A 22,817-nucleotide genomic window follows, 5' to 3' on the forward strand; every position below is an offset into this window, starting at 1 on the left:
TGTTTGCTGGATTCTGTGGTAAGACTTTTAGCTTTGTAAGAAACTGCCAAACTTTCTTCCAAAGTGGTCGTACCATTTTGCATTCCTAGAAGAAATCTATCAGAGTTCTTGTTGCTCTATGTCCTCTTTAGAATTTGGTGTGGACTGTATTTTGGATTTGGGCCATTCTAATGAGATTGCCATGATATATCATTATTTAAATCTACAGTTCCCTAATGACATGTAATGTTGAACTTCCTTTCACATGTTTGTCATCTGTATTTGTTTTTTTTTTTTTTTTTGTGTGACAGAAAAAGTCTTTATTGATAAATAGGTTACAATGAAATAAATAGAGTGACAGTTTTTGGGGGAATAAAACTCGGGTAGGATTTCCGTGTCTTCACCCCAGCTCTAGCTTTCAGCCTCCACCTTCCTACTGGCCAGTTTGGATGATGAGGCCTTGGTGGGCACGCCCGGCCTCCTCGGGCCCTTGGGGGCCTCTATCTTCCTGGCCAGGGGTTCAGGGACCATCTTAGACCTGCCACCCCTGGGACGAGCAGAGGCCTTGGCTTTGGGCCCCTCCTTGGCCACATGGGCAATGACCTCTTTAGGGATGTGGTTTTCCTTCTTTTTGGCTGGAGAAGCAGCACCATTCTCGCCCTTAGGGACCATGGATTCTACACTCTGACTCCCAGCTTTTGTCTTCCTGGGGGCCTCACCACCTTGGCTCTTCCTTCTGCCTTTGACCTTTGACTTCTCACTGAGCCCAGTGGCACTGGGAGGAGCCCATGGGGCCTTGTCTGGCTGTTGAGAGGCCTTCCTGGCCTCACTCACTCTTGCCTCTTGGTCTTTGGTCTGGCCGCCTTTCTTGGGAGCCTTCTCTTTGGCTGCACCTGGTTTGGGAGGAGCTATCCTTGCCTCTCGAGGCTTCTTCGGTCCCCTTTTCACCTCAGCTGGGTTGGAAGGGTCCTTCTTTGCCTCTCTTGGTTTCTTAGGGACCTTCTCCTTGGCCTCACTGGGTTTCCTGGGGGCGGTCTTGGTGGATGTCTTCCTGGATTGGACTTTCCTTTTATGCTTGGGAACCAATTTGAAGCTGCCAGTGGCGCCCCTGGCCTTGGAGTTGGTGGGCCTGATGAGCAGACCACGGTGCACGCCCGTGGCCAGGGCCTGCTTCAGCAGGTGCTTGAACCGGAGGCTGTCCACCATAGGGTGCTTCTGCAGGATGTAAAGCTTGATGGCAGCCACAGAGGTGCCCCGGCACTGCTCTCCTGCCTGCAGTGCCTCCAGGACCATTCGTAGCACAGGCGGGTGGCGGCGAGGCCCTCGGATGGCGCTGCGACTCGGGCCTGGCTCTTCAGACCCAGACAGCCCGGATGACCCCACTGTGGAGGGCAAGGGGGCTGAGGACACTGAGGATGTCGAGATGTCGCTGGAGGCAAAGCTCCCAGGAGCCATTGCATGGGTAGACAGGGACGCAGACGCTGATGGTCAGACCCCTCCCGAGGCGTCTGTTTGTTATCTGTATATCTTCTTTGTTGAGGTGTCTATTCAGATCTTTTGCCTATGTTTAAATCAAGTTGTTCATTTTCTTACTCTTAAGTTTTAAAGGTTTTTTGTGTATTTTGAGTAATAGTCTTTTATCAGATACCTCTTTTGAAATATTTTGTCACAACATGTGGCTTGTTTTTTAATTATCTTAAAATGTATTTTGCAGAGCAGAAATTTAAACATTTTAATTAAAAGTTATTGTTTTTTTAGTATCATGATTGAATTGGGATAAGCTTTCAATAGCAAAAGCTCCTGACTTTGAAGGGTCTGGGATAGTAAGGTAATGTGTTGCTACCCATATTTGTTCTTGTTGGTCTGCTTCAGAAACATACATTTTATTTTTAAGTACATGAGAAAACAGAAGGTTTTGTTAAAACTTAAAGTTGAAACTCAGTATGACAACTATATAAGTCCCCAATGGCAAATATATAAATGACACTTAATATTATGCCCTCTCAAGTGAATTTTTTTCCTAGTAATTCAACTGCAGTATGATCATATGAGGTAAGACCAAAGATAATGTCATCTGTGTTCTCAAAATTTGAATCACTTTGGCTCTTAAAGTAATTATTAGAGAGGAACTAAGCAATTCACTTTAGTATCTTTTCTTTTAGAACAATTATAAAGAAATGGTAACATTACAATATAGTAGTTGTTTAAGAGTTGGACTTTAAGGGATTATTTTTAACAAAAGGAAGATTGCTATAGGTTCAAAATGCAGCCCCTTTACATAAGTCCCAAACTTCTTTTTATGGCAAAAGAAGCTCTTCCAGATTTGGCTGTAACTTTCTTTCCCAGTATTAATAACTCCGTTTCCACTCTCCTCATCCATATTGGGTAATACCCAAAGTTTTCAGTTTCACTTCAGGCTTTTGCAAATGCAAGTTTTGGTCCTTGAAATCTCTTTCCATCCGGGACTTTTCTTCTCATGGGAAGTCCTACTTATCCTTCAAGGCCATTTCAGTGACCACTTCAGACTAGAGTAGATGCTTCAATACAGAACTTACCCCTACATCTATTTTATCTCTGGTAACCTTCTACAGGAATTGCTTACCTGTCAATCCTTTGTCTTGGAGAGGAAGCTCTTCAAAAAGGGGGGGCATTTTTTTTTTTTTCATTTTATGTCTCTCCAGCTTTTAGTACGATGTTTGACTCATAGTAGTTGCTCAGCAAATGCTTGTTGGAAAATTACAGATAGTAGAAATATCTTTGGCAATTCCTACCTACTGCAAGGGAAACATCTGGTTGTGCTATTGGCTCATGAAGCCTTCATGAGTGCCAATCACAGCAGAAACAAAATCCTTTCAATGATTACTTACTGCTTTTTACATAATTGGAGAAAAGAAGATAAATTAAAAAAAAATTCTGCCAGTTGTTCAACAGATGTTAGGGTGTATATGGATGCCAAGTTACATGAAAGATCCAGCAGTTGTTTGTTGGGCAATTTTAAAAGGCAAAAAAAAAAAAAAAAAAAAAAAAAAAAAAGAATTGCAAATGAAGATCTTTCTCTAGAACCTTTATGTGAGTTGGTGACTTGCTGCTATGTGAGTACATAAAAAAAAATAAATTTTATTTTGGGGGAAAGTAAGTATGGGAGAAGATTCCTTCCTGATGAATTCCTCTATTATTAATAGATGTCCTTCTAAATACAACATTATGCATCTGTTTCGTTATAGTATTGTGAAAATACATGTGACTCCAGTCCTGCCTACTTCATATATAGTCTTGACATGTTATAGTCATAGATACTTAATAGGTATTTACTGAGTCAACATAGAGACAGATGAATGAATTAATGAATTCAAGGGAGTTCTTCACATCCTGCTTTTTTTCTGAACAAGTGTAGCAGAAATTAGTTTTAGATCTTTCCTCTTTTCGAGGTTTTCTTGTGAGGTCAGACAGCTTAGAGGGCCAGAGGGATGTCATGAACACCTTTATCCTCCCTGATACTCAGTCATGTATTCTAGTTTAACTTTCATGCCTAGTGATGGGAGTGTAACTGGGAGGGCTGCTGGACTGGCTGTGCTTGTCACAGATTAGGTGGTGAGTTCTATGTCGGGTCTCTGCCCAGTCTTATGATATGTATTTGAGGGATTCAGGAGGTTGACACATTGCCACTACTTCCCAGAGTTAATCACTTAGCCACAGGGAACACAGAATGACTTTTGGATTAAGTAGAAAACCATTGCGGGAAAGAGCTGGAGGTAGGAAATATAAGAAGTAGTTTGATTGGTGCTCTCCCAACCTACACATTGTCCATCTGACCCAAGTTCATCGCTGACCATCTATCCTCTTGTTTATTGATTCATTCATCTGTTCATTCATTAACTAAATGTGAATTGACCACTACTGTATTTCATGTACCTTGCTGGATACAGGAAATATAGTAGTGAGTGAAAACAGATGCCGTTCCTGGCAATAAACAAAGAGCTATACCAATAACTGTGAAATTACAATTGTGGTAAGAGCTGCGAGGGAGAGGGAGCAATAAGGCCAAAGACCAGGCATATGTATCTCTGACCCTCCATATCTTGCATGTTTCCTGGTGCCTCACAGGTACTTAAAAGGCTTTGGGGATATATTAGAACAAGCTTTTGAGGTAGTGACAGAAAATTCCGTTTACTTTGTGCTGCACTGGTTACCCACCTGTGCCCTTTGGAGGATTGTTCACTATACTGACTGTAGATTACTATCTCTCTAGTTTTTCTTTGAGAGCCTTTAATTAATTATGAGACCAATGGGTCTTGGTCTTGAGCTTCTCTGACACCTCAGTAACCACTTGGTCCTCATGCATGAGCCCTCTAGAAGGGCAGAAGAGTTGGTACCCTCAGCAGAAATTTCGACCCATGTTGGGCAGGAGCTAAGTGACAAATCCTTCACCATTTATTTCCCTGGGTGGATATTCTGAAAAATACCTTTCCATAATAAAGAACATAAAAAAAAAAAAGAACATAAAAGTTCTTTCCATAATTTTCTCCCCACACCACTTATTCCTGCTTCTGGGAGTGTACTTCCTAAGAACACAGTATTTGCCTCAGGTTCTGCTTTTTTGGACAAACCAGGCTAAGATACCATGTCTTTGACTTTCTTGGGTTTCTATTTTATTTTATTTTATTTTATTTTAATATTATTTTTTAAAGATTTTATTTATTTATTTGACAGACAGAGATCACAAGTAGGCAGAGAGGCAGGCAGAAAGAGGAGGAAGTAGGCTCCCTGCTGAGCAGAGAGCCCAACTCGGGGCTCGATCCCAGGACCCTGAGATCAGGACCCGAGCCAAAGGCAGAGGCTTTAGCCCACTGAGCCACCCAGGTGCCCCTCTATTTTATTTTATTGGAGAAAGGCTGCTTCCTAAAAGAGGGATTTTTGGGGAGAAATTATTCTGTAAATTTGTAATTTCTAAAAATATTTTAACAATGATTGATAAGAATTTGCCTTTGTATAGAATTCAAGGTTGAAAACAGTTTTAGCAGCAATGTCTACAATAGCCAAACTATGGAAAGAACCTAGATGTCCATCAACAGACGAATGGATAAAGAAGATGTGGTATATATACACAATGGAATACTATGCAGCCATCAAAAGAAATGAAATCTTGCCATTTGCGACGACGTGGATGGAACTAGAGGGTATCATGCTTAGCGAAATAAGTCAATCGGAGAAAGACAACTATCCTCTAGCATCTTGAAGGCATGATTCTACCTACTAGTTTCCAGCTGAAGAGAAATTTAAAAACCATTTCTGACTCTCATGCAACTTAATTTTTATCAGCACACTTTCTGGAGGCTTTCTGGATCATCTCTTTATTCCAATCTGAAATGTAGGACTCTGGGCTTTGGTGGGCCTATCATCTGTTGTGTTAAGAATTCTATACTTTTGGATTATTTTATTGCTGATTTTTTTCCCATTCCTGTTTTGTTCTCTCTGGAAATCTTACTCATCAGATATTGAATATTCTATACATATTTTCTAATTTGCTTATTACTTATGTGTTTTTTCCCCTTTGTTCTATATGCTGTAGATTTCTTCAACTTCATCTTTCAAATCTTCTAGTGAATTTTTCATTTCTATTCTCAAATTTTAAATTTCTCAAAGCTTCTTTTTTCCTGAATTAAAAAAAGTCTGTTCTTATTTATTGTTTGTAATATATATATATATTTATCTTTGCCAGCATCCTGAGGGTTGAGTGGGATTGAGGTATGGAGTTATGGATGAGATGTCATCATCCTGTACACATCTGTTCCCTTAACACCCTTGTTCTCAGTTCAAAATTTCCCTCCTGATTATGGTCTTGTAACTGAACTAATGTGAGTTTGCTCTTTGGGGAATTACAGGCAGAGACTATACCAGGTGGAGCTGTCACACAAAGGAAACTTCATTTACAACCAATTAGGAGATCAGAGGGAATAACTTCCAAGGCTGTGACTCTCCAAGCAAAGGTGAGTGCATTTCTTTTATTTAAAGTTAGGATGAATATTTAGAAAGTGGAATTTTGTCCAAAGTATGTAGAGGTGAGCATGAGGTCATGTATGTGTCCTAAGGAAACCTGCCTATACATACATTGTATGTTATGTTGATGAGGTTTGTGTTCCTCCTTGGGTGGAAATTTTAATATTATAATGAGGTAGAAGTGGTCATTCATGGTCCATCTGCGCAGGTGTGAGTTGGCAGTCAAACTGGTCTAGGTCTGTTGGAGCCTTCCGGTTGTTTGTGTCTAAAAAATAAGGCTAACATTCCTATGAAGGTTAAAAGTGTGGGATCATTGGGGGTCTTGCTGGTGATAGTCTGGTGTATCCTACTGCAAAGAACCTCTGCTTTTACCTCTGCAGGGTTGGAGAGATTCAGTGACCCATTTGCACAAAATGAAGGAGAGGATCTCAGCTTGTGATTATTCCTTTAACAAAACTTCAACCAAGTGTTTGTACATTTAGCATTTGCTTCAGCCCTTTTTCCGGAGGAACTTGTTCTGTTAATTCCCAAGGTTTTAAAGAATTATCTGGTGAGGGGCTCCTGGGTGGCTCAGTGGGTTAAAGCCTCTGCCTTCGGCTCAGGTCACGATCCCAGGGTTCTGGGATCAAGTCCCGCATCGGGCTCTCTGCTCTGTGGGGAGCTTGCTTCCTCCTCTCTCTCTGCCTGCTTCTCTGCCTACTTGTGATCTCTGACTGTCAAATAAATAAATAAATAAATAAAATCTAAAAAAAAAAAAAGAATTATTTGGTGAAGTTTGGTTGGTTCTCAGTTTTTCTCACTGCTATTTTAAGTTTTTTTTTTTTTTTTTTTTTTTTTTTTTTTTTTTTTTTTTTTAGGTCTAACATTTACCACTGTTCCATTTGTTCTCCAGCTTCCAAAGTATTGTCACAACCTTCCCTGACATTGTTCCCATCCTTGTAGGGTTATATCTCCAAAAAGATCTCGTTATTTTAGTTGGCTTTTGAGAGTATGTAAAAATAGAAGATTGTGTTCAATCAGACTTTACATAGAAGTCTTTAGATGGTCTGTTTTATGGATTATATTTGCACAACACAATAACATCAAACATATAGCCTATATATTTACTTTTTAGAAAAAACAAATATTTTGAAATTCTAGTCAATTATATTCCCTGATATAATAACCTATATTAAAAGTGCAAATATTTAATGTCTATACCTCAAGTGGCCTAAAAATGCCTGCCTGTCTCCTAAGTTTATGAAACTTGTTTCCATCCATTTACCATCTATTTCCATCTAGATAGTGTAACAGGTAATTAAATTTGCTCATATTTCCAAGGTTTAAAAAAATGCAAATATTGAGACAGTCTTAAAGAATTAAAATGGTATATGTCATTAAGTTATTTAATGAGACTATGGAAATTTCTTTAAATAGAGGATTCAGTATGATGATGTTTCTCAACCTCAGCACTACTAACATTTTGGGGAAAATAATTCTTCTTTGTGGAGGATTATTCTGTGTATTGTAGAATGTTTAGTAGCTTCCGTGGCTTCTACCTACTAGGATACCAATAATACCACCAAGTTGAGGAAACCAAAATGTCTCCAGACATTGCCAAAGGTAGCCTTAGGAGCAACATTGCCTCTGATTAAGAATTATTATATGATCTCTCTGATATGAAGAATTTGAGAGGCAGGGCAGGGGGTTTTGGGGGGTAGGAAAGGAAAAAATGAAACAAGATGGGGTTAGGAGGGATACAACCATAAGAGACTCTTAATCTCAGGAAACAAACTGAAGGTTGGTGGGGGGTGAGGGGAGGGATGGATAGGATGACTGGATTATGGACTTTGGGGAGGGTATGTGCTATGGTGAGTGCTGTGAAATGTGTAAGCCTGATGATTCACAGACCTGTACCCCTGAAGAAAATAATACATTATATGTTAATAAAAAAAATTAAAAATTAAAAAAAAAAGCCAAACCAACCAAAATCAAGGTGTTGACAGGATTGATCCCTTCGGTGAGGAAAGAATTGTCTATGGCTTCTCTCCCTGACATGTAGATGGCTACTCATGTGGCATTCTCCCTCTATACATGTCTGTGTCCAAATTTTCTCTTCTTGTAAGAGCATCAGTCATATTGGATTAGGGCTCACTCTAATGATCTTATTTTAACTAAATTACTTCTTTAAAAGTCCTATGTCCAAACATATCCATATTCTGAGAAACTGGGGCTTAGGACTTCAGTATATGAATTTTGAAGGGACACAATTCAACCCATAACCACTTTCCTGGCAGGCCATAAAAGAAGTCTCATTTCCTATAACCAAGTGCATTAAAACTTAAAGATTAAGTTCAGGATCTATTGTTAAGAGTAGCAGAGATCCAGAGAAGGTTGGGTTCTAGGCTGTGACTGACCTATGTCAGCAGTCAGCATTAGGGCTCTGATTTGAAGGAGTAGGAGCCTGAATGAATACTGGATGACACATGAATGAATATGTTGACACATTTAAAAAATCTCAGGTTTCCTATTAATACTGTGGGCCTGTAAAAGTGGACCGCTCCTCCTTTCAGAAAGTCTACTCCTTCCCACTTGCTGGAAGATGATACAGAGGGTTCTGTCTGCAAGAAACCGCCCTTTTCTACTTCTACCTCTTCTGATGTATGGAGCATGCCAACTAATTCTCCAATTCTCAGCAGACATTGACTGAGTGTCCTACAAATTTAACTCAGTTCTGAAGCTAACTACCTGAAGTTAACATAGAACCCACAGATTAAAGGCTCAGTTCTATGAGATGCTCCTCCTCTCAGAGGCCAATCATTAATTCCAGTCGTTGTCTGCACTTCTGACCGGCCAGCTACAAATTGGAGGTTCAAACAACCCCCTCTCTGGGTTTGATAATTTGCTAGAATGGCTCACAGACCATAGGGAAACATTTACTTACATTTACCAATTTTTGGAAAAGGATACAATTCAGGGGAACATCCAGATGAAAGAGATGCATAGGGCAAGGCATGGGGCTGGAAGGAATGTGTGAAGCTTTCATGCCTTCTCCAGGCATGCCTTCCTCCCAGCAACTCAGTATATTCACCAAAGCAGAAGCTCATTAAATTTCATTGTTCAAGAGTTTTTATAGAGCTTAATCATCAACCCCCACACCTCTTTCCTCAACTGAGAGGCTGGTGGGTGGGGCTGAAAGTTCTAATCCTTTAATCATTTGGTCTTTCTGGTGAACAGCCCCATCTTGAAGCTATCTGGGGGATCCCACTCTAAGTCACCTTACTAGTATAAATTTAGGTGTGTTCAAAAAGTGGTCCTTATTCATAACCAAACATATTCCTATCACCCAGGAAGTTACAAGGACTTTAGGAGCTCTATGCTAGGAACCAGGCACAAAGACCAAATATATTTCATATTGTATCACAGCAGGGCTAGAACATAAATTTGATATGCAACACTTTCCCAAGTGCAGTATTTAATCCTTGGGCAAGAACCCAGTATTGTACACTGAATGTGTTACCCTAAAATCCATATGTTGAAGCCCTAACCCCTAATGTAACTGTATATGGAGATAGGGCCTTGAGGAGGTAAAAAAATGTTGAATGAGGTCATAAGGGTAGGGCCTGCTTTGATTGGGCTAGTGCCTTCATAGAAGGAAGCATAGCCAGAGCTCTTTATCTCTACCATGTAAGGACATAGTGAGAAGGCAGTCATCTGCAAGCCAGGAAGAAAATTCTCATCTGTAACTGAATTTACAGTCCCCTGGTCTTGAACTTTCTAGCCTCCAAAGAGTGAGAAAATAAATTTCTGTTATTTAAGCTGCACACGTTGTGGAATTTTGTTATGGCAGCCCAAGCTAAGACACCCAGGGAGAGTGTGAACCCACTACTTGAAAGAGCATAGATAGAACTGGATCTCGAGGGTGCTGGATCAAGGATGAAAGAATTTAAAGTTAAAGAAGACAGAGTTGATTGCCATGGGAACATGCTCCTGTGATCCAGGATTTCATACTGTCAAGGTGTCAGGAGGTGCTGTTAATTTAACATTGGGTTGGCCCTTAAAAGTGTGGAAAAGTGTTGGTCCTCAGTAAGTAAAGTAGAAATGCCAGAACTTTGGTGTGGAGGAAGAGATCAAAAGCCTCAAAAGCAGGTAATTGGGTCTGCTATAATGGATTTAGTACTATATAGTTCTATCTATATATGTAGATCTACATCTATATATATCTGTATCTATATCTATATCATCTATATCTATTAAATAGATTAACATATAGTGGCCAAAATCCCATTAATTGGCCATATTCAATGGGAAAGCCTCAGGATGCTTCAGTAATTAAAAAATTAAGAAATGTCCTAATGAGAAGGACAATAGCATTCTTAAGAAGTATACAGTGGGCTGTCCTTTGTAGGCCAGCAATGCTTTCGGAAGAGAATGTTATAGAATTGGTCTCCCTGATAATAAAGTAGATATGGTTTTATAAGAATAAATGCAGCTGATGGTGCTTACCTGGCAGAAGCAACGTGAGTGCATTTATTATAATGAGGGGCAAAGGCCAAGTGGAATCAGGGAGCCTGACTTGAGCTATGGAGATGGTGAATAGAACTTGGTATTCCCTGGGTCAGGATAACTTGTCAGCCCATAAAGGTATTGCCTAATTTGTATAACAAAAGAAAACAATGATCAGCAAATAGCAAGCAAACCGCTCCAATCAAAAGTCATCATCTGTTGGAGGAGTCAAGATGGCGGAGAAGTAGCAGGCTGAGACTACTTCGGGTAGCGGGAGATCAGCTAAATAGCTTATCTAAAGATTGCAAACACCTACAAATCCAACGGGAGATTGAAGAGAAGAAGAACAGCAATTCCAGAAACAGAAAATCAACCACTTTCTGCAAGGTAGGACTGGCGGAGAAGTGAATCCAAAGCGACGGGAAGATAGACCGCGGGGAGAGGGGCCGGCTCCCGGCGAGCAGCGGAGCAACGGAGCAAAATCCGGACTTTTAAAAGTCTGTTCCGCTGAGGGACATCGCTCCAGAGGCTTAACTGGGGTGAAGCCCAGGCGGGGTAAGCGCGGCCTCAGGTCCCGCAGGGTCGCAGAAGGATCGGGGGTGTCTCAGTGTCGCAGAGCTTACCGGTATTAGAACGGGGAAGCCGGCTGCAGAGACAGAGCCGAGGAGTGACTCTCAGCTCAGGGTTGCCTTGAACCGGTCGCAGGCTCGGTCAGCTCGGAGCGCGGCCGGAGGCCAGGGTGACGAGAGTCATTTGGCACTGTTCTCTGAGGGCGCACTGAGGAGTGGAGCCCCGGGCTCTCGGCTCCTCCAGGCCGGAGACCGGGAGGCCGCCATCTTTATTCCCGTCCTCCGGACTCTACGGAAAGCGCTCAGGGAACAAAAGCTCCCGAAAGCGAACCCGAGCGGATGACTCAGCGCGGCCCCGGGTAAGGGCGGTGCAACTCCGCCTGGGGCAAAGACGCTTGAGAATCACTACAACGGGCCCCTCCCCCAGAAGATCTAAGGGAAACCCAGCCAGGACCAAGTTCACCTACCAAGGAGAACGGCGGAATTCCAGAGGAGAAGAAAGCAAAGCACGGAACTCATGGCTTTCTCCCCATGATTTTTTAGCCTTGCAGTTAATTTAATTTTTTTTCTCTTTTTCAATTTTTTTTTCTTTTTCTCTTCTTCTGCTAAATTTTTTTTAACTTTTACCATTTTCTTTTTTTTAACGTTTTTTAAATAGTTTATCTATTATATATATATATTTTCCGCTTTTTATATTTTTTTCTTTATCGGCTTTCTTTTTTTTAATAGTTTTTTTTTTTTTTCTGAACCCCTTTTTATCCCCTTTCTCCCCCCTCACAATTCAGGATCTCTTCTGATTTGGCTAAAGCATATTTTCCTGGGGTTGTTGCCACCCTTTTAGTATTTTACTTGCTCCTTCATAAACTCTTATCTGGACAAAATGACAAGGCGGAAAAATTCACAACAAAAAAAAGAACAAGAGGCAATACCAAAGGCTAGGGACCTAATCAATACAGACATTGGTAATATGTCAGATATAGAGTTCAGAATGATGATTCTCAAGGTTCTAGCCGGGCTTGAAAAAGGCATGGAAGATATTAAAGCAACCCTCTTGGGAGATATAAAAGCCCTTTCTGGAGAAATAAAAGAACTAAAGTCTAACCAAGTTGAAATCAAAAAAGCTATTAATGAGGTGCAATCAAAAATGGAGGCTCTCACTGCTAGGATAAATGAGGCAGAAGAAAGAATTAGCGATATAGAAGACCAAATGACAGAGAATAAAGAAGCTGAGCAAAAGAGGGACAAACAGCAACTGGACCACGAGGGGAGAATTCGAGAGATAAGTGACACCATAAGACGAAACAACATTAGAATAATTGGGATTCCAGAAGAAGAGGAAACAGAGAGGGGAGCAGAAGGTATATTGGAGAGAATTATTGGAGAGAATTTCCCCAATATGGCAAAGGGAACAAGCATCAAAATCCAGGAGGTTCAGAGAACCCCCCTCAAAATCAATAAGAATAGGTCTACACCCCGTCACCTAATAGTAAAATTGACAAGTCTTAGTGACAAAGAAAAGATCCTGAAAGCAGCCCGGGAAAAGAAGTCTGTAACGTACAATGGTAAAAATATTAGATTGGCAGCAGACTTATCCACAGAGACCTGGCAGGCCAGAAAGAGCTGGCATGATATATTCAGAGTACTAAATGAGAAAAACATGCAGCCAAGAATACTATATCCAGCTAGGCTATCATTGAAAATAGACGGAGAGATTAAAAGCTTCCAGGACAAACAAAAACTGAAAGAATTTGCAAATACCAAACCAGCTCTACAGGAAATATTGAAAGGGGTCCTCTAAGCAAAGAGAGACCCTCAAAGTAGTAGATCAGAAAGAAACAGAGACAATATACAATAACAGTCACCTTACAGGCAATACAATGGCACTAAATTCATATCTCTCAATACTTACCCTGAATGTTAATGGGCTAAATGCCCCAATCAAAAGACACAGGGTATCAGAATGGATAAAAAAACAAAAACCATCTATATGTTGCCTACAAGAAACTCATCTTACACCCGAAGACACCTCCAGGTTTAAAGTGAGGGGGTGGAAAAGAATTTACCATGCTAATGGACATCAGAAGAAAGCAGGAGTGGCAATCCTTATATCAGATCAATTAGATTTTAAGCCAAAGATTATAATAAGAGATGAGGAAGGACACTATATCATACTCAAAGGAACTGTCCAACAAGAAGATCTAACAATTTTAAATATCTATGCCCCTAACGTGGGAGCAGCCAACTATATAAACCAATTAATAACAAAATCAAAGAAACACATCGACAAGAATACAATAATAGTAGGGGATTTTAACACTCCCCTCACTGAAATGGACAGATCATCCAAGCAAAAGATCAACAAGGAAATCAAGGCCTTAAATGACACACTGGACCAGATGGACATCACAGATATATTCAGAACATTTCATCCCACAGCAACAGAATACACATTCTTCTCTAGTGCACATGGAACGTTCTCCAGAATAGATCACATTCTTGGTCCTAAATCAAGTCTCAACCGGTATCAAAAGATTGGGATCATTCCCTGCATATTTTCAGACCACAATGCTCTAAAGCTAGAACTCAATAACAAGAGGAAATTTGGAAAGAACCCAAATACATGGAGACTAAACAGCATCCTTCTAAAGAATGAATGGGTCAACCAGGAAATCAAAGAAGAATTGAAAAAAATTATGGAAACAAATGATAACGAAAACACAACAGTTCAGAATCTGTGGGACACAACAAAGGCAGTCCTGAGAGGAAAATATAGAGCGGTACAAGCCTTTCTCAAGAAACAAGAAAGGTCTCAGGTACACAACCTAACCCTACACCTAAAGGAGCTGGAGAAAGAACAAGAAAGAAACCCTAAACCCAGCAGGAGAAGAGAAACCATAAAGATCAGAGCAGAAATCAATGAAATAGAAACCAAAAAAACAATAGAACAAATCAACGAAACTAGGAGCTGGTTCTTTGAAAGAATTAATAAGATTGATAAACCCCTGGCCAGACTTATCAAAAAGAAAAGAGAGAGGACCCAAATAAATAAAATCATGAATGAAAGAGGAGAGATCACAACGAACACCAAAGAAATACAGACAATTATAAGAACATACTATGAGCAACTCTACGCCAACAAATTGGACAATCTGGAAGAAATGGATGCATTCCTAGAGACATATAAACTACCACAACTGAACCAGGAAGAAATAGAAAGCCTGAACAGACCCATAACCAGTAAGGAGATTGAAACAGTCATCAAAAATCTCCAAACAAACAAAAGCCCAGGGCCAGACGGCTTCCCGGGGGAATTCTACCAAACATTTAAAGAAGAACTAATTCCTATTCTCCTGAAACTGTTCCAAAAAATAGCAATAGAAGGAAAACTTCCAAACTCATTTTATGAGGCCAGCATCACCTTGATCCCAAAACCAGACAAGGATCCCAACAAAAAAGAGAACTACAGACCAATATCCTTGATGAACACAGATGCAAAAATTCTCGCCAAAATACTAGCCAATAGGATTCAACAGTACGTTAAAAGGATTATTCACCACGACCAAGTGGGATTTATTCCAGGGCTGCAAGGCTGGTTCAACATCCGCAAATCAATCAATGTGATACAACACATTAATAAAAGAAAGAACAAGAACCATATGATACTCTCCATAGATGCTGAAAAAGCATTTGACAAAGTACAGCATCCCTTCCTGATCAAAACTCTTCAAAGTGTAGGGATAGACGGCACATACCTCAATATTATCAAAGCCATCTATGAAAAACCCACCGCAAATATCATTCTCAATGGAGAAAAACTGAAAGCTTTTCCGCTAAGGTCAGGAACACTGCAGGGATGTCCGTTATCACCACTGCTATTCAACATAGTACTAGAAGTCCTAGCCTCAGCAATCAGACAACAAAAGGAAATTAAAGGCATCCAAATCGGCAAAGAAGAAGTCAAACTATCACTCTTCGCAGATGATATGATACTCTATGTGGAAAACCCAAAAGACTCCACTCCAAAACTGCTAGAACTTGTACAGGAATTCAGTAAAGTGTCAGGATATAAAATCAATGCACAGAAATCAGTTGCATTTCTCTACACCAACAACAAGACAGAAGAAAGAGAAATTAAGGAGTCCATCCCATTTACAATTGCACCCAAAACTATAAGATACCTAGGAATAAACCTAACCAAAGAGACTAAGAATCTATACTCAGAAAACTATAAAGTACTCATGAAAGAAATTGAGGAAGACACAAAGAAATGGAAAAATGTTCCATGCTCCTGGATTGGAAGAATAAATATTGTGAAAATGTCTATGCTACCTAAAGCAATCTACACATTTAATGCAATTCCTATCAAAGTACCATCCATTTTTTTCAAAGAATTGGAACAAATCATCCTAAAATTTATATGGAACCAGAAAAGACCTCGAATAGCCAAAGGAATATTGAAAAAGAAAGCCAAAGTTGGTGGCATCACAATTCCGGACTTCAAGCTCTATTACAAAGCTGTCATCATCAAGACAGCATGGTACTGGCACAAAAACAGACACATAGATCAATGGAACAGAATAGAGAGCCCAGAAATGGACCCTCAACTCTATGGTCAACTCATCTTCGACAAAGCAGGAAAGAATGTCCAATGGAACAAAGACAGCCTCTTCAATAAATGGTGTTGGCAAAATTGGACAGCCACATGCAGAAAAATGAAATTGGATCATTTCCTTACACCACACACGAAAATAGACTCAAAATGGATGAAGGATCTCAATGTGAGAAAGGAATCCATCAAAATCCTCGAGGAAAACACAGGCAGCAACCTCTTCGACGTCAGCCGCAGCAACATCTTCCTAGGAACATCACCAAAGGCAAGGGAAGCAAGGGCAAAAATGAACTTTTGGGATTTTATCAAGATCAAAAGCTTTTGCACAGCAAAGGAAACAGTGAACAAAACCAAAAGACAACTGACAGAATGGGAGAAGATATTTGCAAATGACATATCAGATAAAGGGCTAGTGTCCAAAATCTATAAAGAACTTAGCAAACTCAACACCCAAAGAACAAATAATCCAATCAATAAATGGGCAGAGGACATGAACAGACATTTCTGCAAAGAAGACATCCAGATGGCCAACAGACACATGAAAAAGTGCTCCATATCACTCGGCATCAGGGAAATACAAATCAGAACCACAATGAGATATCACCTCACACCAGTCAGAATGGCTAAAATGAACAAGTCAGGAAATGACAGATGCTGGCGAGGATGCGGAGAAAGGGGAACCCTCCTACACTGTTGGTGGGAATGCAAGCTGGTGCAACCACTCTGGAAAACAGCATGGAGGTTCCTCAAAATGTTGAAAATAGAACTACCCTATGACCCAGCAATTGCACTGCTGGGTATTTACCCTAAAGATACAAACATAGTGATCCGAAGGGGCACATGCACCTGAATGTTTATAGCAGCAATGTCTACAATAGCCAAACTATGGAAAGAACCTAGATGTCCATCTACAGACGAATGGATAAAGAAGAGGTGGTATATATACACAATGGAATACTATGCAGCCATCAAAAGAAATGAAATCTTGCCATTTGCGACGACGTGGATGGAACTAGAGGGTATCGTGCTTAGCGAAATAAGTCAATCGGAGAAAGACAACTATCATATGATCTCCCTGATATGAGGGAGAGGAGATGCAACATGGGGGGTCGAGGGGGTAGGAGAAGAGTAAATGAAACAAAATGGGATTGGGAGGGAGACAAACCATAAGTGACTCTTAATCTCACAAAACAAACTGAGGGTTGATGGGGGGAGGGGGTTGGGAGAGGGGGTGGGGTTATGGATATCGGGGAGGGTATGTGCTATGGTGAGTGTTGTGAAGTGTGTAAACCTGGCGATTCGCAGACCTGTACCCCTGGGGATAAAAATATATGTTTATAAAGCTGTAAAAAAAAAAAAAGAAAGAAAGGATGAATCCCCAATTTTTGTAGCAACATGGACGGGACTGGAAGAGATTATGCTGAGTGAAATAAGTCAAGCAGAGAGAGTCAATTATCATATGGTTTCACTTATTTGTGGAGCATAACAAATAGCATGGAGGACAAGGGGAGATGGAGAGGAGAAGGGAGTTGAGGGAAATTGGAAGGGGAGGTGAACCATGAGAGACTATGGACTCTGAAAAACGATCTGAGAATTTTGAAGGGGTGGGGGGTGGGAGGTTGGGGGCACCAGGTGGTGGGTATTGTAGAGGGCACGGATTGCATGGAGCACTGGGTGTGGTGCAAAAATAATGAATACTGTTATGCTGAAAAAAATAAAAAAAATTAAAAAAAAAAAAGTCATCATCTGTTGACCACATCCCCAAACTGAGCCAGTTCTTACGTTCAGGGCCCATTAAAAAGAGGAGGATGTTGGGTCCTGTAACACTATGGCAATTATGTTCAGTAATGGTTACTCTAAGTCTCAACAAAGGTAACTATAACCACTTATTCAAAGTGTCATATAATGAGAATAGAAAAATACTAAGATATTTTGAGAATTTTGGGCATAGAATCTGAGTTTACAGGATAAGGTAGGGCCATAGGGAGACCAAGGAATAAAGGGAATTTTGACTCAGGTCTTTGGCTCACAGGCCGTCTTCAGGGAATCGTTTACCTTTGGTTTCTGAATGGGTAATTGGCATAGATATACTTGGTAGTCTGAAGAACTTCCATATTGGTTTCTTATCATGTGTTGTGATTGATCAATCAAGTAAAATGGAAAGCTACCAGTTTTGGGTGTGACACAGAGCAGTCAGAGAGGGAACTGCTGCAAGTCCAGCCTGTGATCAAAGTACATGAAGATCTTATGGTATTAGAGGTATATCTAGTGAGGAAAAGCACTTGTAATGCTTGACTAATTAGTTCAGGACCATAAAGGGAAAGATTGGAGACAAGAGATCTTGGGAAGAAGCATCATTCCTTGAGGAAAACAGCCAGCTACTTGGTAGGAATTTAATTAGATTAAATTCTTCCATTCTGAAAATGGTAGATATTTATTTTGCTGGAAATAGACTGGTATTTTGGGTATGGGTTTACCTTTTCTGCCCACAGGGCTTCCATCAGCACCATTGAGGGCAAGATAGCTTGATCTAGCGGCATGGAATCTTGCATAACCTTGCATCAGACCAAGTGACCTGGTGTACAGTAAAGGAGTAAGCACATGACCATGAAATCCACTGATGCTATTATAAACCATACCACCCAAAAACCAATGACCTAATAGAATGATGGAATAATCTTTTGATGGCCAAGAGAAGTACCAGATTAGAGATGATTCTCTGCAAGGGAAGAGGAGCTCTCCTCTAGGCTGCAATATACACTCTGAATCATTGACTGTTCCATAGTGCTGTGTCCCAAAGAGAAAGAATACTTGGTCCAGGTGCCAACAGGTGAAAGTAGGAGTGGTCCCGCTACCACCACACTCAGTGAGTGATCCCTTGGGGAATTTGTTGCTACCACAACTCTAGGCTCTGTAGGTTTTGAAATTCCTGAGTCATGGCGGGGAGCAATTCCACTGGGAACAGTGAGTATCCCATTAAACCTCACACTATGGCTGCCTATCAATCACCTTGAGATCCTTGTGCCAAAGGACTGGTAGGCAGTGAAAAGAGTCACCAGTGTGGAGGGGGTAAATCACCTTGAGCATCAACCAAAGGTAGCAGCACTACTATCGGTTATAAATTAAGGGAAGGGAAGAATTTATTTGGTGCTGGATGACCCACTGGGGGCATTACTTGGCACAAATTTACCCATTTTGATGTTATTTGGGCAAATGCCCAAGCATGAGATGGACATGTTAAGAGGAGCTCAGTCTTTTTAAGGATGAGAGTCTTGGTTACCCTGCCAGGTAGGTTACCAAGACCAAAGGATAAGAGGATCTCAAGGATAAGAGGAATCTGGAATGGATGGCAAATGAAGGAGAAAAGTAATATCAATTACAGTTAAAAATCACCCTCTGTGGTGGGGGCTATAGTTTGTCTCATTAACCTTCCACTTGTAAGTTTTCCTAGGAAAAAAGACCAACTCAATCTGGGAAAGTCCTTTCCAGAGAGGACAAGATCTCTATAAAAGATGAAAGACATACAAAGAATAGAATATAGGGGATGCTGTATTATGCCACCTGGATTCCCCTTCAGGACAGACGACTCCTTCTTCTGCTTGCAGGGAGTTTAGTCACTCATTGCCTACAGCTGAGTCCCTCTTCAGAAATTGTTCTTTACTTGAGGGAAGTTGCTTTGTTCAAGGTTGTACTCTCTCCATCAAGGTAGCTCATATCCATAGACTGGCTGATGTGAGGGATCAAAACACCAGGACCTTTCTCTTAGATGGAATAATTCTGAAGGGTCATTCTACTTCCAGAGCCCCTTGTAGGAATGGCTGAGGTCTGTCTTGCAATGGGATTTCAGTTCTTTTCCCTCTGCCGGTCCTGCTTCCCACATCCCGCACCAGTGCTATTCCTGAATGCACTCCCTATTGCATACAAATCTGTCTGTTTCCCAGGTAACCCAGCCTGTGATGGCTAGTAAAAGAAATTTTCAATGTGCTTGGAAGAAGGTTTTGGAAGTATACCCCTGTTAGTTACTTTTATCCTTCATGGGTGTGAGTGACTAATCCCTTCCACTTAAAGGAAGAACTGGATGAAGTGAAGGAAAAACTGACATAAAATGTAATTCCAAATAAAGTTAAAGTGATAGGTTACTTTCAGGAAAATCCCATCATTTTATCATAAAGAAAGAAGAATATAATTTTTAAGAATGGAAAAACAGTTATCCCTCTTGAAAATAAAAGTTGAATGACCATTAAAAAACTCCACCCACCCAGAGAGAACTCCAGAACGGAAACTGGAGGCACTCTGATGGGTAAGGTGTGGTCCCAAGGAACTTGGTCAGCATCTGTTCTCTCCCCCTAAACACCAGGATTTCTCTATGGATAATTACCCCTCTGCTGTTGGGTGTTATAGGAAGGAGTGAGGTTCGTATCACATACCTCCCAATGCTCTCAGCAGATCCTTCTGTAGGGAGAGGGCAAAACTTAGCCCTTAGATATACAGTTGATGGTGTTACCCATGACAGAGAGCAACATATAGGAAGATTATAGTCACCTTTGCTTCCCTATGTGGACTTCCAGATTTCAAAGACTTAAAAAAATGAACACCAAAATTGTTCTGCATCTAAGCTCGTGGAATCTGAGCTCTAGAGGAACCTGAGGTCCAGGAATCTGAACACAGACTCATCTCAGAATAATAGAGAACCCAGATGACTCAGAAAATGGGGCTGGCTTGCTGTAGAGCCTGAGAGATTCTCTGGACATTGAATCATCCCTGATGACAGCTTGTTTACTTGTCCTTTGTCTCTTTCTCAAAAAAAAAAAAAAAAAAAGAATGAAAAACGTGCAAAATTCTTTAGGTTTCTCTTTTTGTAATTGTTTACAAGCCAGCTAAATGGTAATTTGCTGTATTTGATTTTCTGTTTGGAGATGCTACAGCTTCTTTAAAACATTTCTACATTTTCTTCATTTGTTGTCTAATATTAGGAAATAATGCACATACCAAGCCTGCATTTTCATCACATTAGGGACCACTAGAAGAGTCTATTTCTGAAAGAAAGAGGCAAGGATGGGGAGTAGGCGGAATGTGCTAAGAAACATGTTCCAGAGTGTGTTTCACCCACATAAATGGGAGAGGAGTGAAGGCTCTCTACCACAGAAGCAGCTAGAACAGTTTTATCTTGATTCACTGCCTCCGTGCTTCAAAGTTTCACAACTGAGAAAACAGGGTTTGTAGTCCTTTATTTTTCTTTTTAAGATTTATTTATTTTATTTTATGTTTTTAATTCTTTAAATTCAATTTAGTTAACATATAGTGTATGATTAGTTTCAGGGGTAGAATTTAGTGGTCCATCAGTTGCATATAACACTCAGAGCTCATTACCTCAAATGCCCTTCTTAAGGCCCACCATCCAATTATCTCATCCCCCTACCCACTTCCTTCCAGCAACCCTCAGGGTTGTTTTTTTTTTTTTTTTCCCCTAGAGTTGAGTCTCTTATGGTTTGTCACCCTTTCTATTTTCATCTCATTTTATTTTTGTTTCCTTCCCCTACATTCATGTTTTGTTTCTTAAATTCCACATATGAGTGAAATCCTATGGTATTTGTCTTTCTCTGACTGATTTATTTATTTGAGAGAGAACGAGCCTGCATTGGTTGGGGGAGGGGCAGAGGGAAAGAATCTTCCAGCAGACTCTCCACTGAGCTCAGAGCAACAGGAGACTCCATCTCTCCACCCATAAGATCATGATCTGAGTTGTGGAATCCAAGAGTTGGCCACTCAACCGACTGAGCCATGCAACCCCCCCCCCCCCCAGTTTCTAGTTCTTTAAATATGGATTAATTACATCCATAGAGTTAGGTTATCTTTAAATGTAATGATGACATCTGACCCAGGGATGTTAGGCACCAGTATTGTCAAATGACTTCTTCCTTCTTTGGTTTCTATATAAGTATAAGTAAGCTGGGAATAAATAACAATGATCTAGGTCATGCCATTTAGACTCCACTTTGTGTGAGCATTAGATAGATATACCATGTGGAAGCTGCTTTCACTTTTCTGGATGCCACAGAAAATTGGCATGCAACAATAATTTCACAGAACCTCTACCAGGATGAGTTTTAAAAGTTGATTTTAAAATGATACTTCTGCCTTCTTGAGGTTAGCATATATCCTGCATGATCAGAATTATCCCCTGTCTATCATGGTTGAATGTTAATATTTGATATTCTAATTGGTCTGTGTGTCCAATTGGTTTGTGTGTCCAATTTTTAAATACATCTACAGCTGGAACCACAGTCCTTGGAGATTTCAGGAGAACAAGAATGCCTTGCATATTAAGAGTTTCCAAACTCTGCCCCTCTTAGCTTTGAGAAGGAAGACTAGCTCTCTAGTATAGGTTCACTTCTAGAGTCAATGAAAAATAGTTAAAATCAGAGGGGCTGTACTGGCCAGAGAGAGAAGAGAGAGAGAGAATGGAATAAATTTTCTTCTTCTTCTTCTTTCTTTCTCTCTTTTTCTTTTCTTTTCTTTTCTTTTTTTTTTTTTTTTTTGTGTGTGTGTGAATTTCATTAGCCTAGCTAAGTAGGATAATCTTGGTGGCTGTTTTCAAGATACTTCTTTACAAATGAAATGTGACTATATCCCAAACTGTAAGTAAGGTAGAGGTGGACCTTCCAGAGTGATGCTGGGGTGGGGTGCTGAGAGCCCCACGCTGCAACTTTCTATCTTCTTCCTCTTCAGGTTTTTTTCTCACACTACCACTTAAGATTCTTGGTCCTGGGACACCAGGGTGGCTCAGTTGGTTAAGTGTCTGCCTTTGGCTCAAGTCATGATCCCACGGTCCTGGGATCCAGTCCCGTGTCGGGCTCCTTGCTCAGTGAGGAACGTGCTTCTCCCTCTGCAAGAGCTTATTTGAGCTCTCTCATTCTGACAAAAAATAAATACATAAATAAATAAAATCTTAAAAAAAAAGATTTTTGGTCCTGCAGAATGCTGGCTACCCTAAAAACTATTCAGAAAATTCTATTCTACGTAGTAAGATCACATGTTTATGGTCCTAATAACTGAATAGTTAAGACACAGGGAGTCTCTTGGGTAGTGTGCTGTGAGAGGTGCCAATGATTTGTTGCCCCACAGGCCTGCTAAGGTACCCTTTTTTCCTATTGCTATTTGGCATTTCCACCTTGGAA

General features: G+C 40.5%; 1 protein-coding gene across 1 annotated transcript; it reads right to left on the reverse strand.

The window, feature by feature from the left end:
• Positions 1-390: 390 nt before the first annotated feature.
• LOC125096255 (histone H1.8-like) lies at positions 391-1,434 on the reverse strand. The gene has a single exon (XM_047723043.1). The coding sequence runs from the start codon at positions 1,432-1,434 to the stop codon at positions 391-393; it is 1,044 nt and encodes a 347-aa protein (XP_047578999.1).
• Between the last annotated feature and the right edge of the window lie 21,383 nt (positions 1,435-22,817).

This window comes from Lutra lutra, chromosome 3, assembly GCF_902655055.1.
Source record: "Lutra lutra chromosome 3, mLutLut1.2, whole genome shotgun sequence".
In the NCBI taxonomy this organism is placed as follows: Eukaryota; Metazoa; Chordata; class Mammalia; order Carnivora; family Mustelidae; genus Lutra; species Lutra lutra.

Bases quoted from the DNA above. Each gene is read 5' to 3' on its own strand.
- LOC125096255 (XM_047723043.1), bottom strand. From the start codon at position 1,434: ATGGCTCCTGGGAGCTTTGCCTCCAGCGACATCTCGACATCCTCAGTG.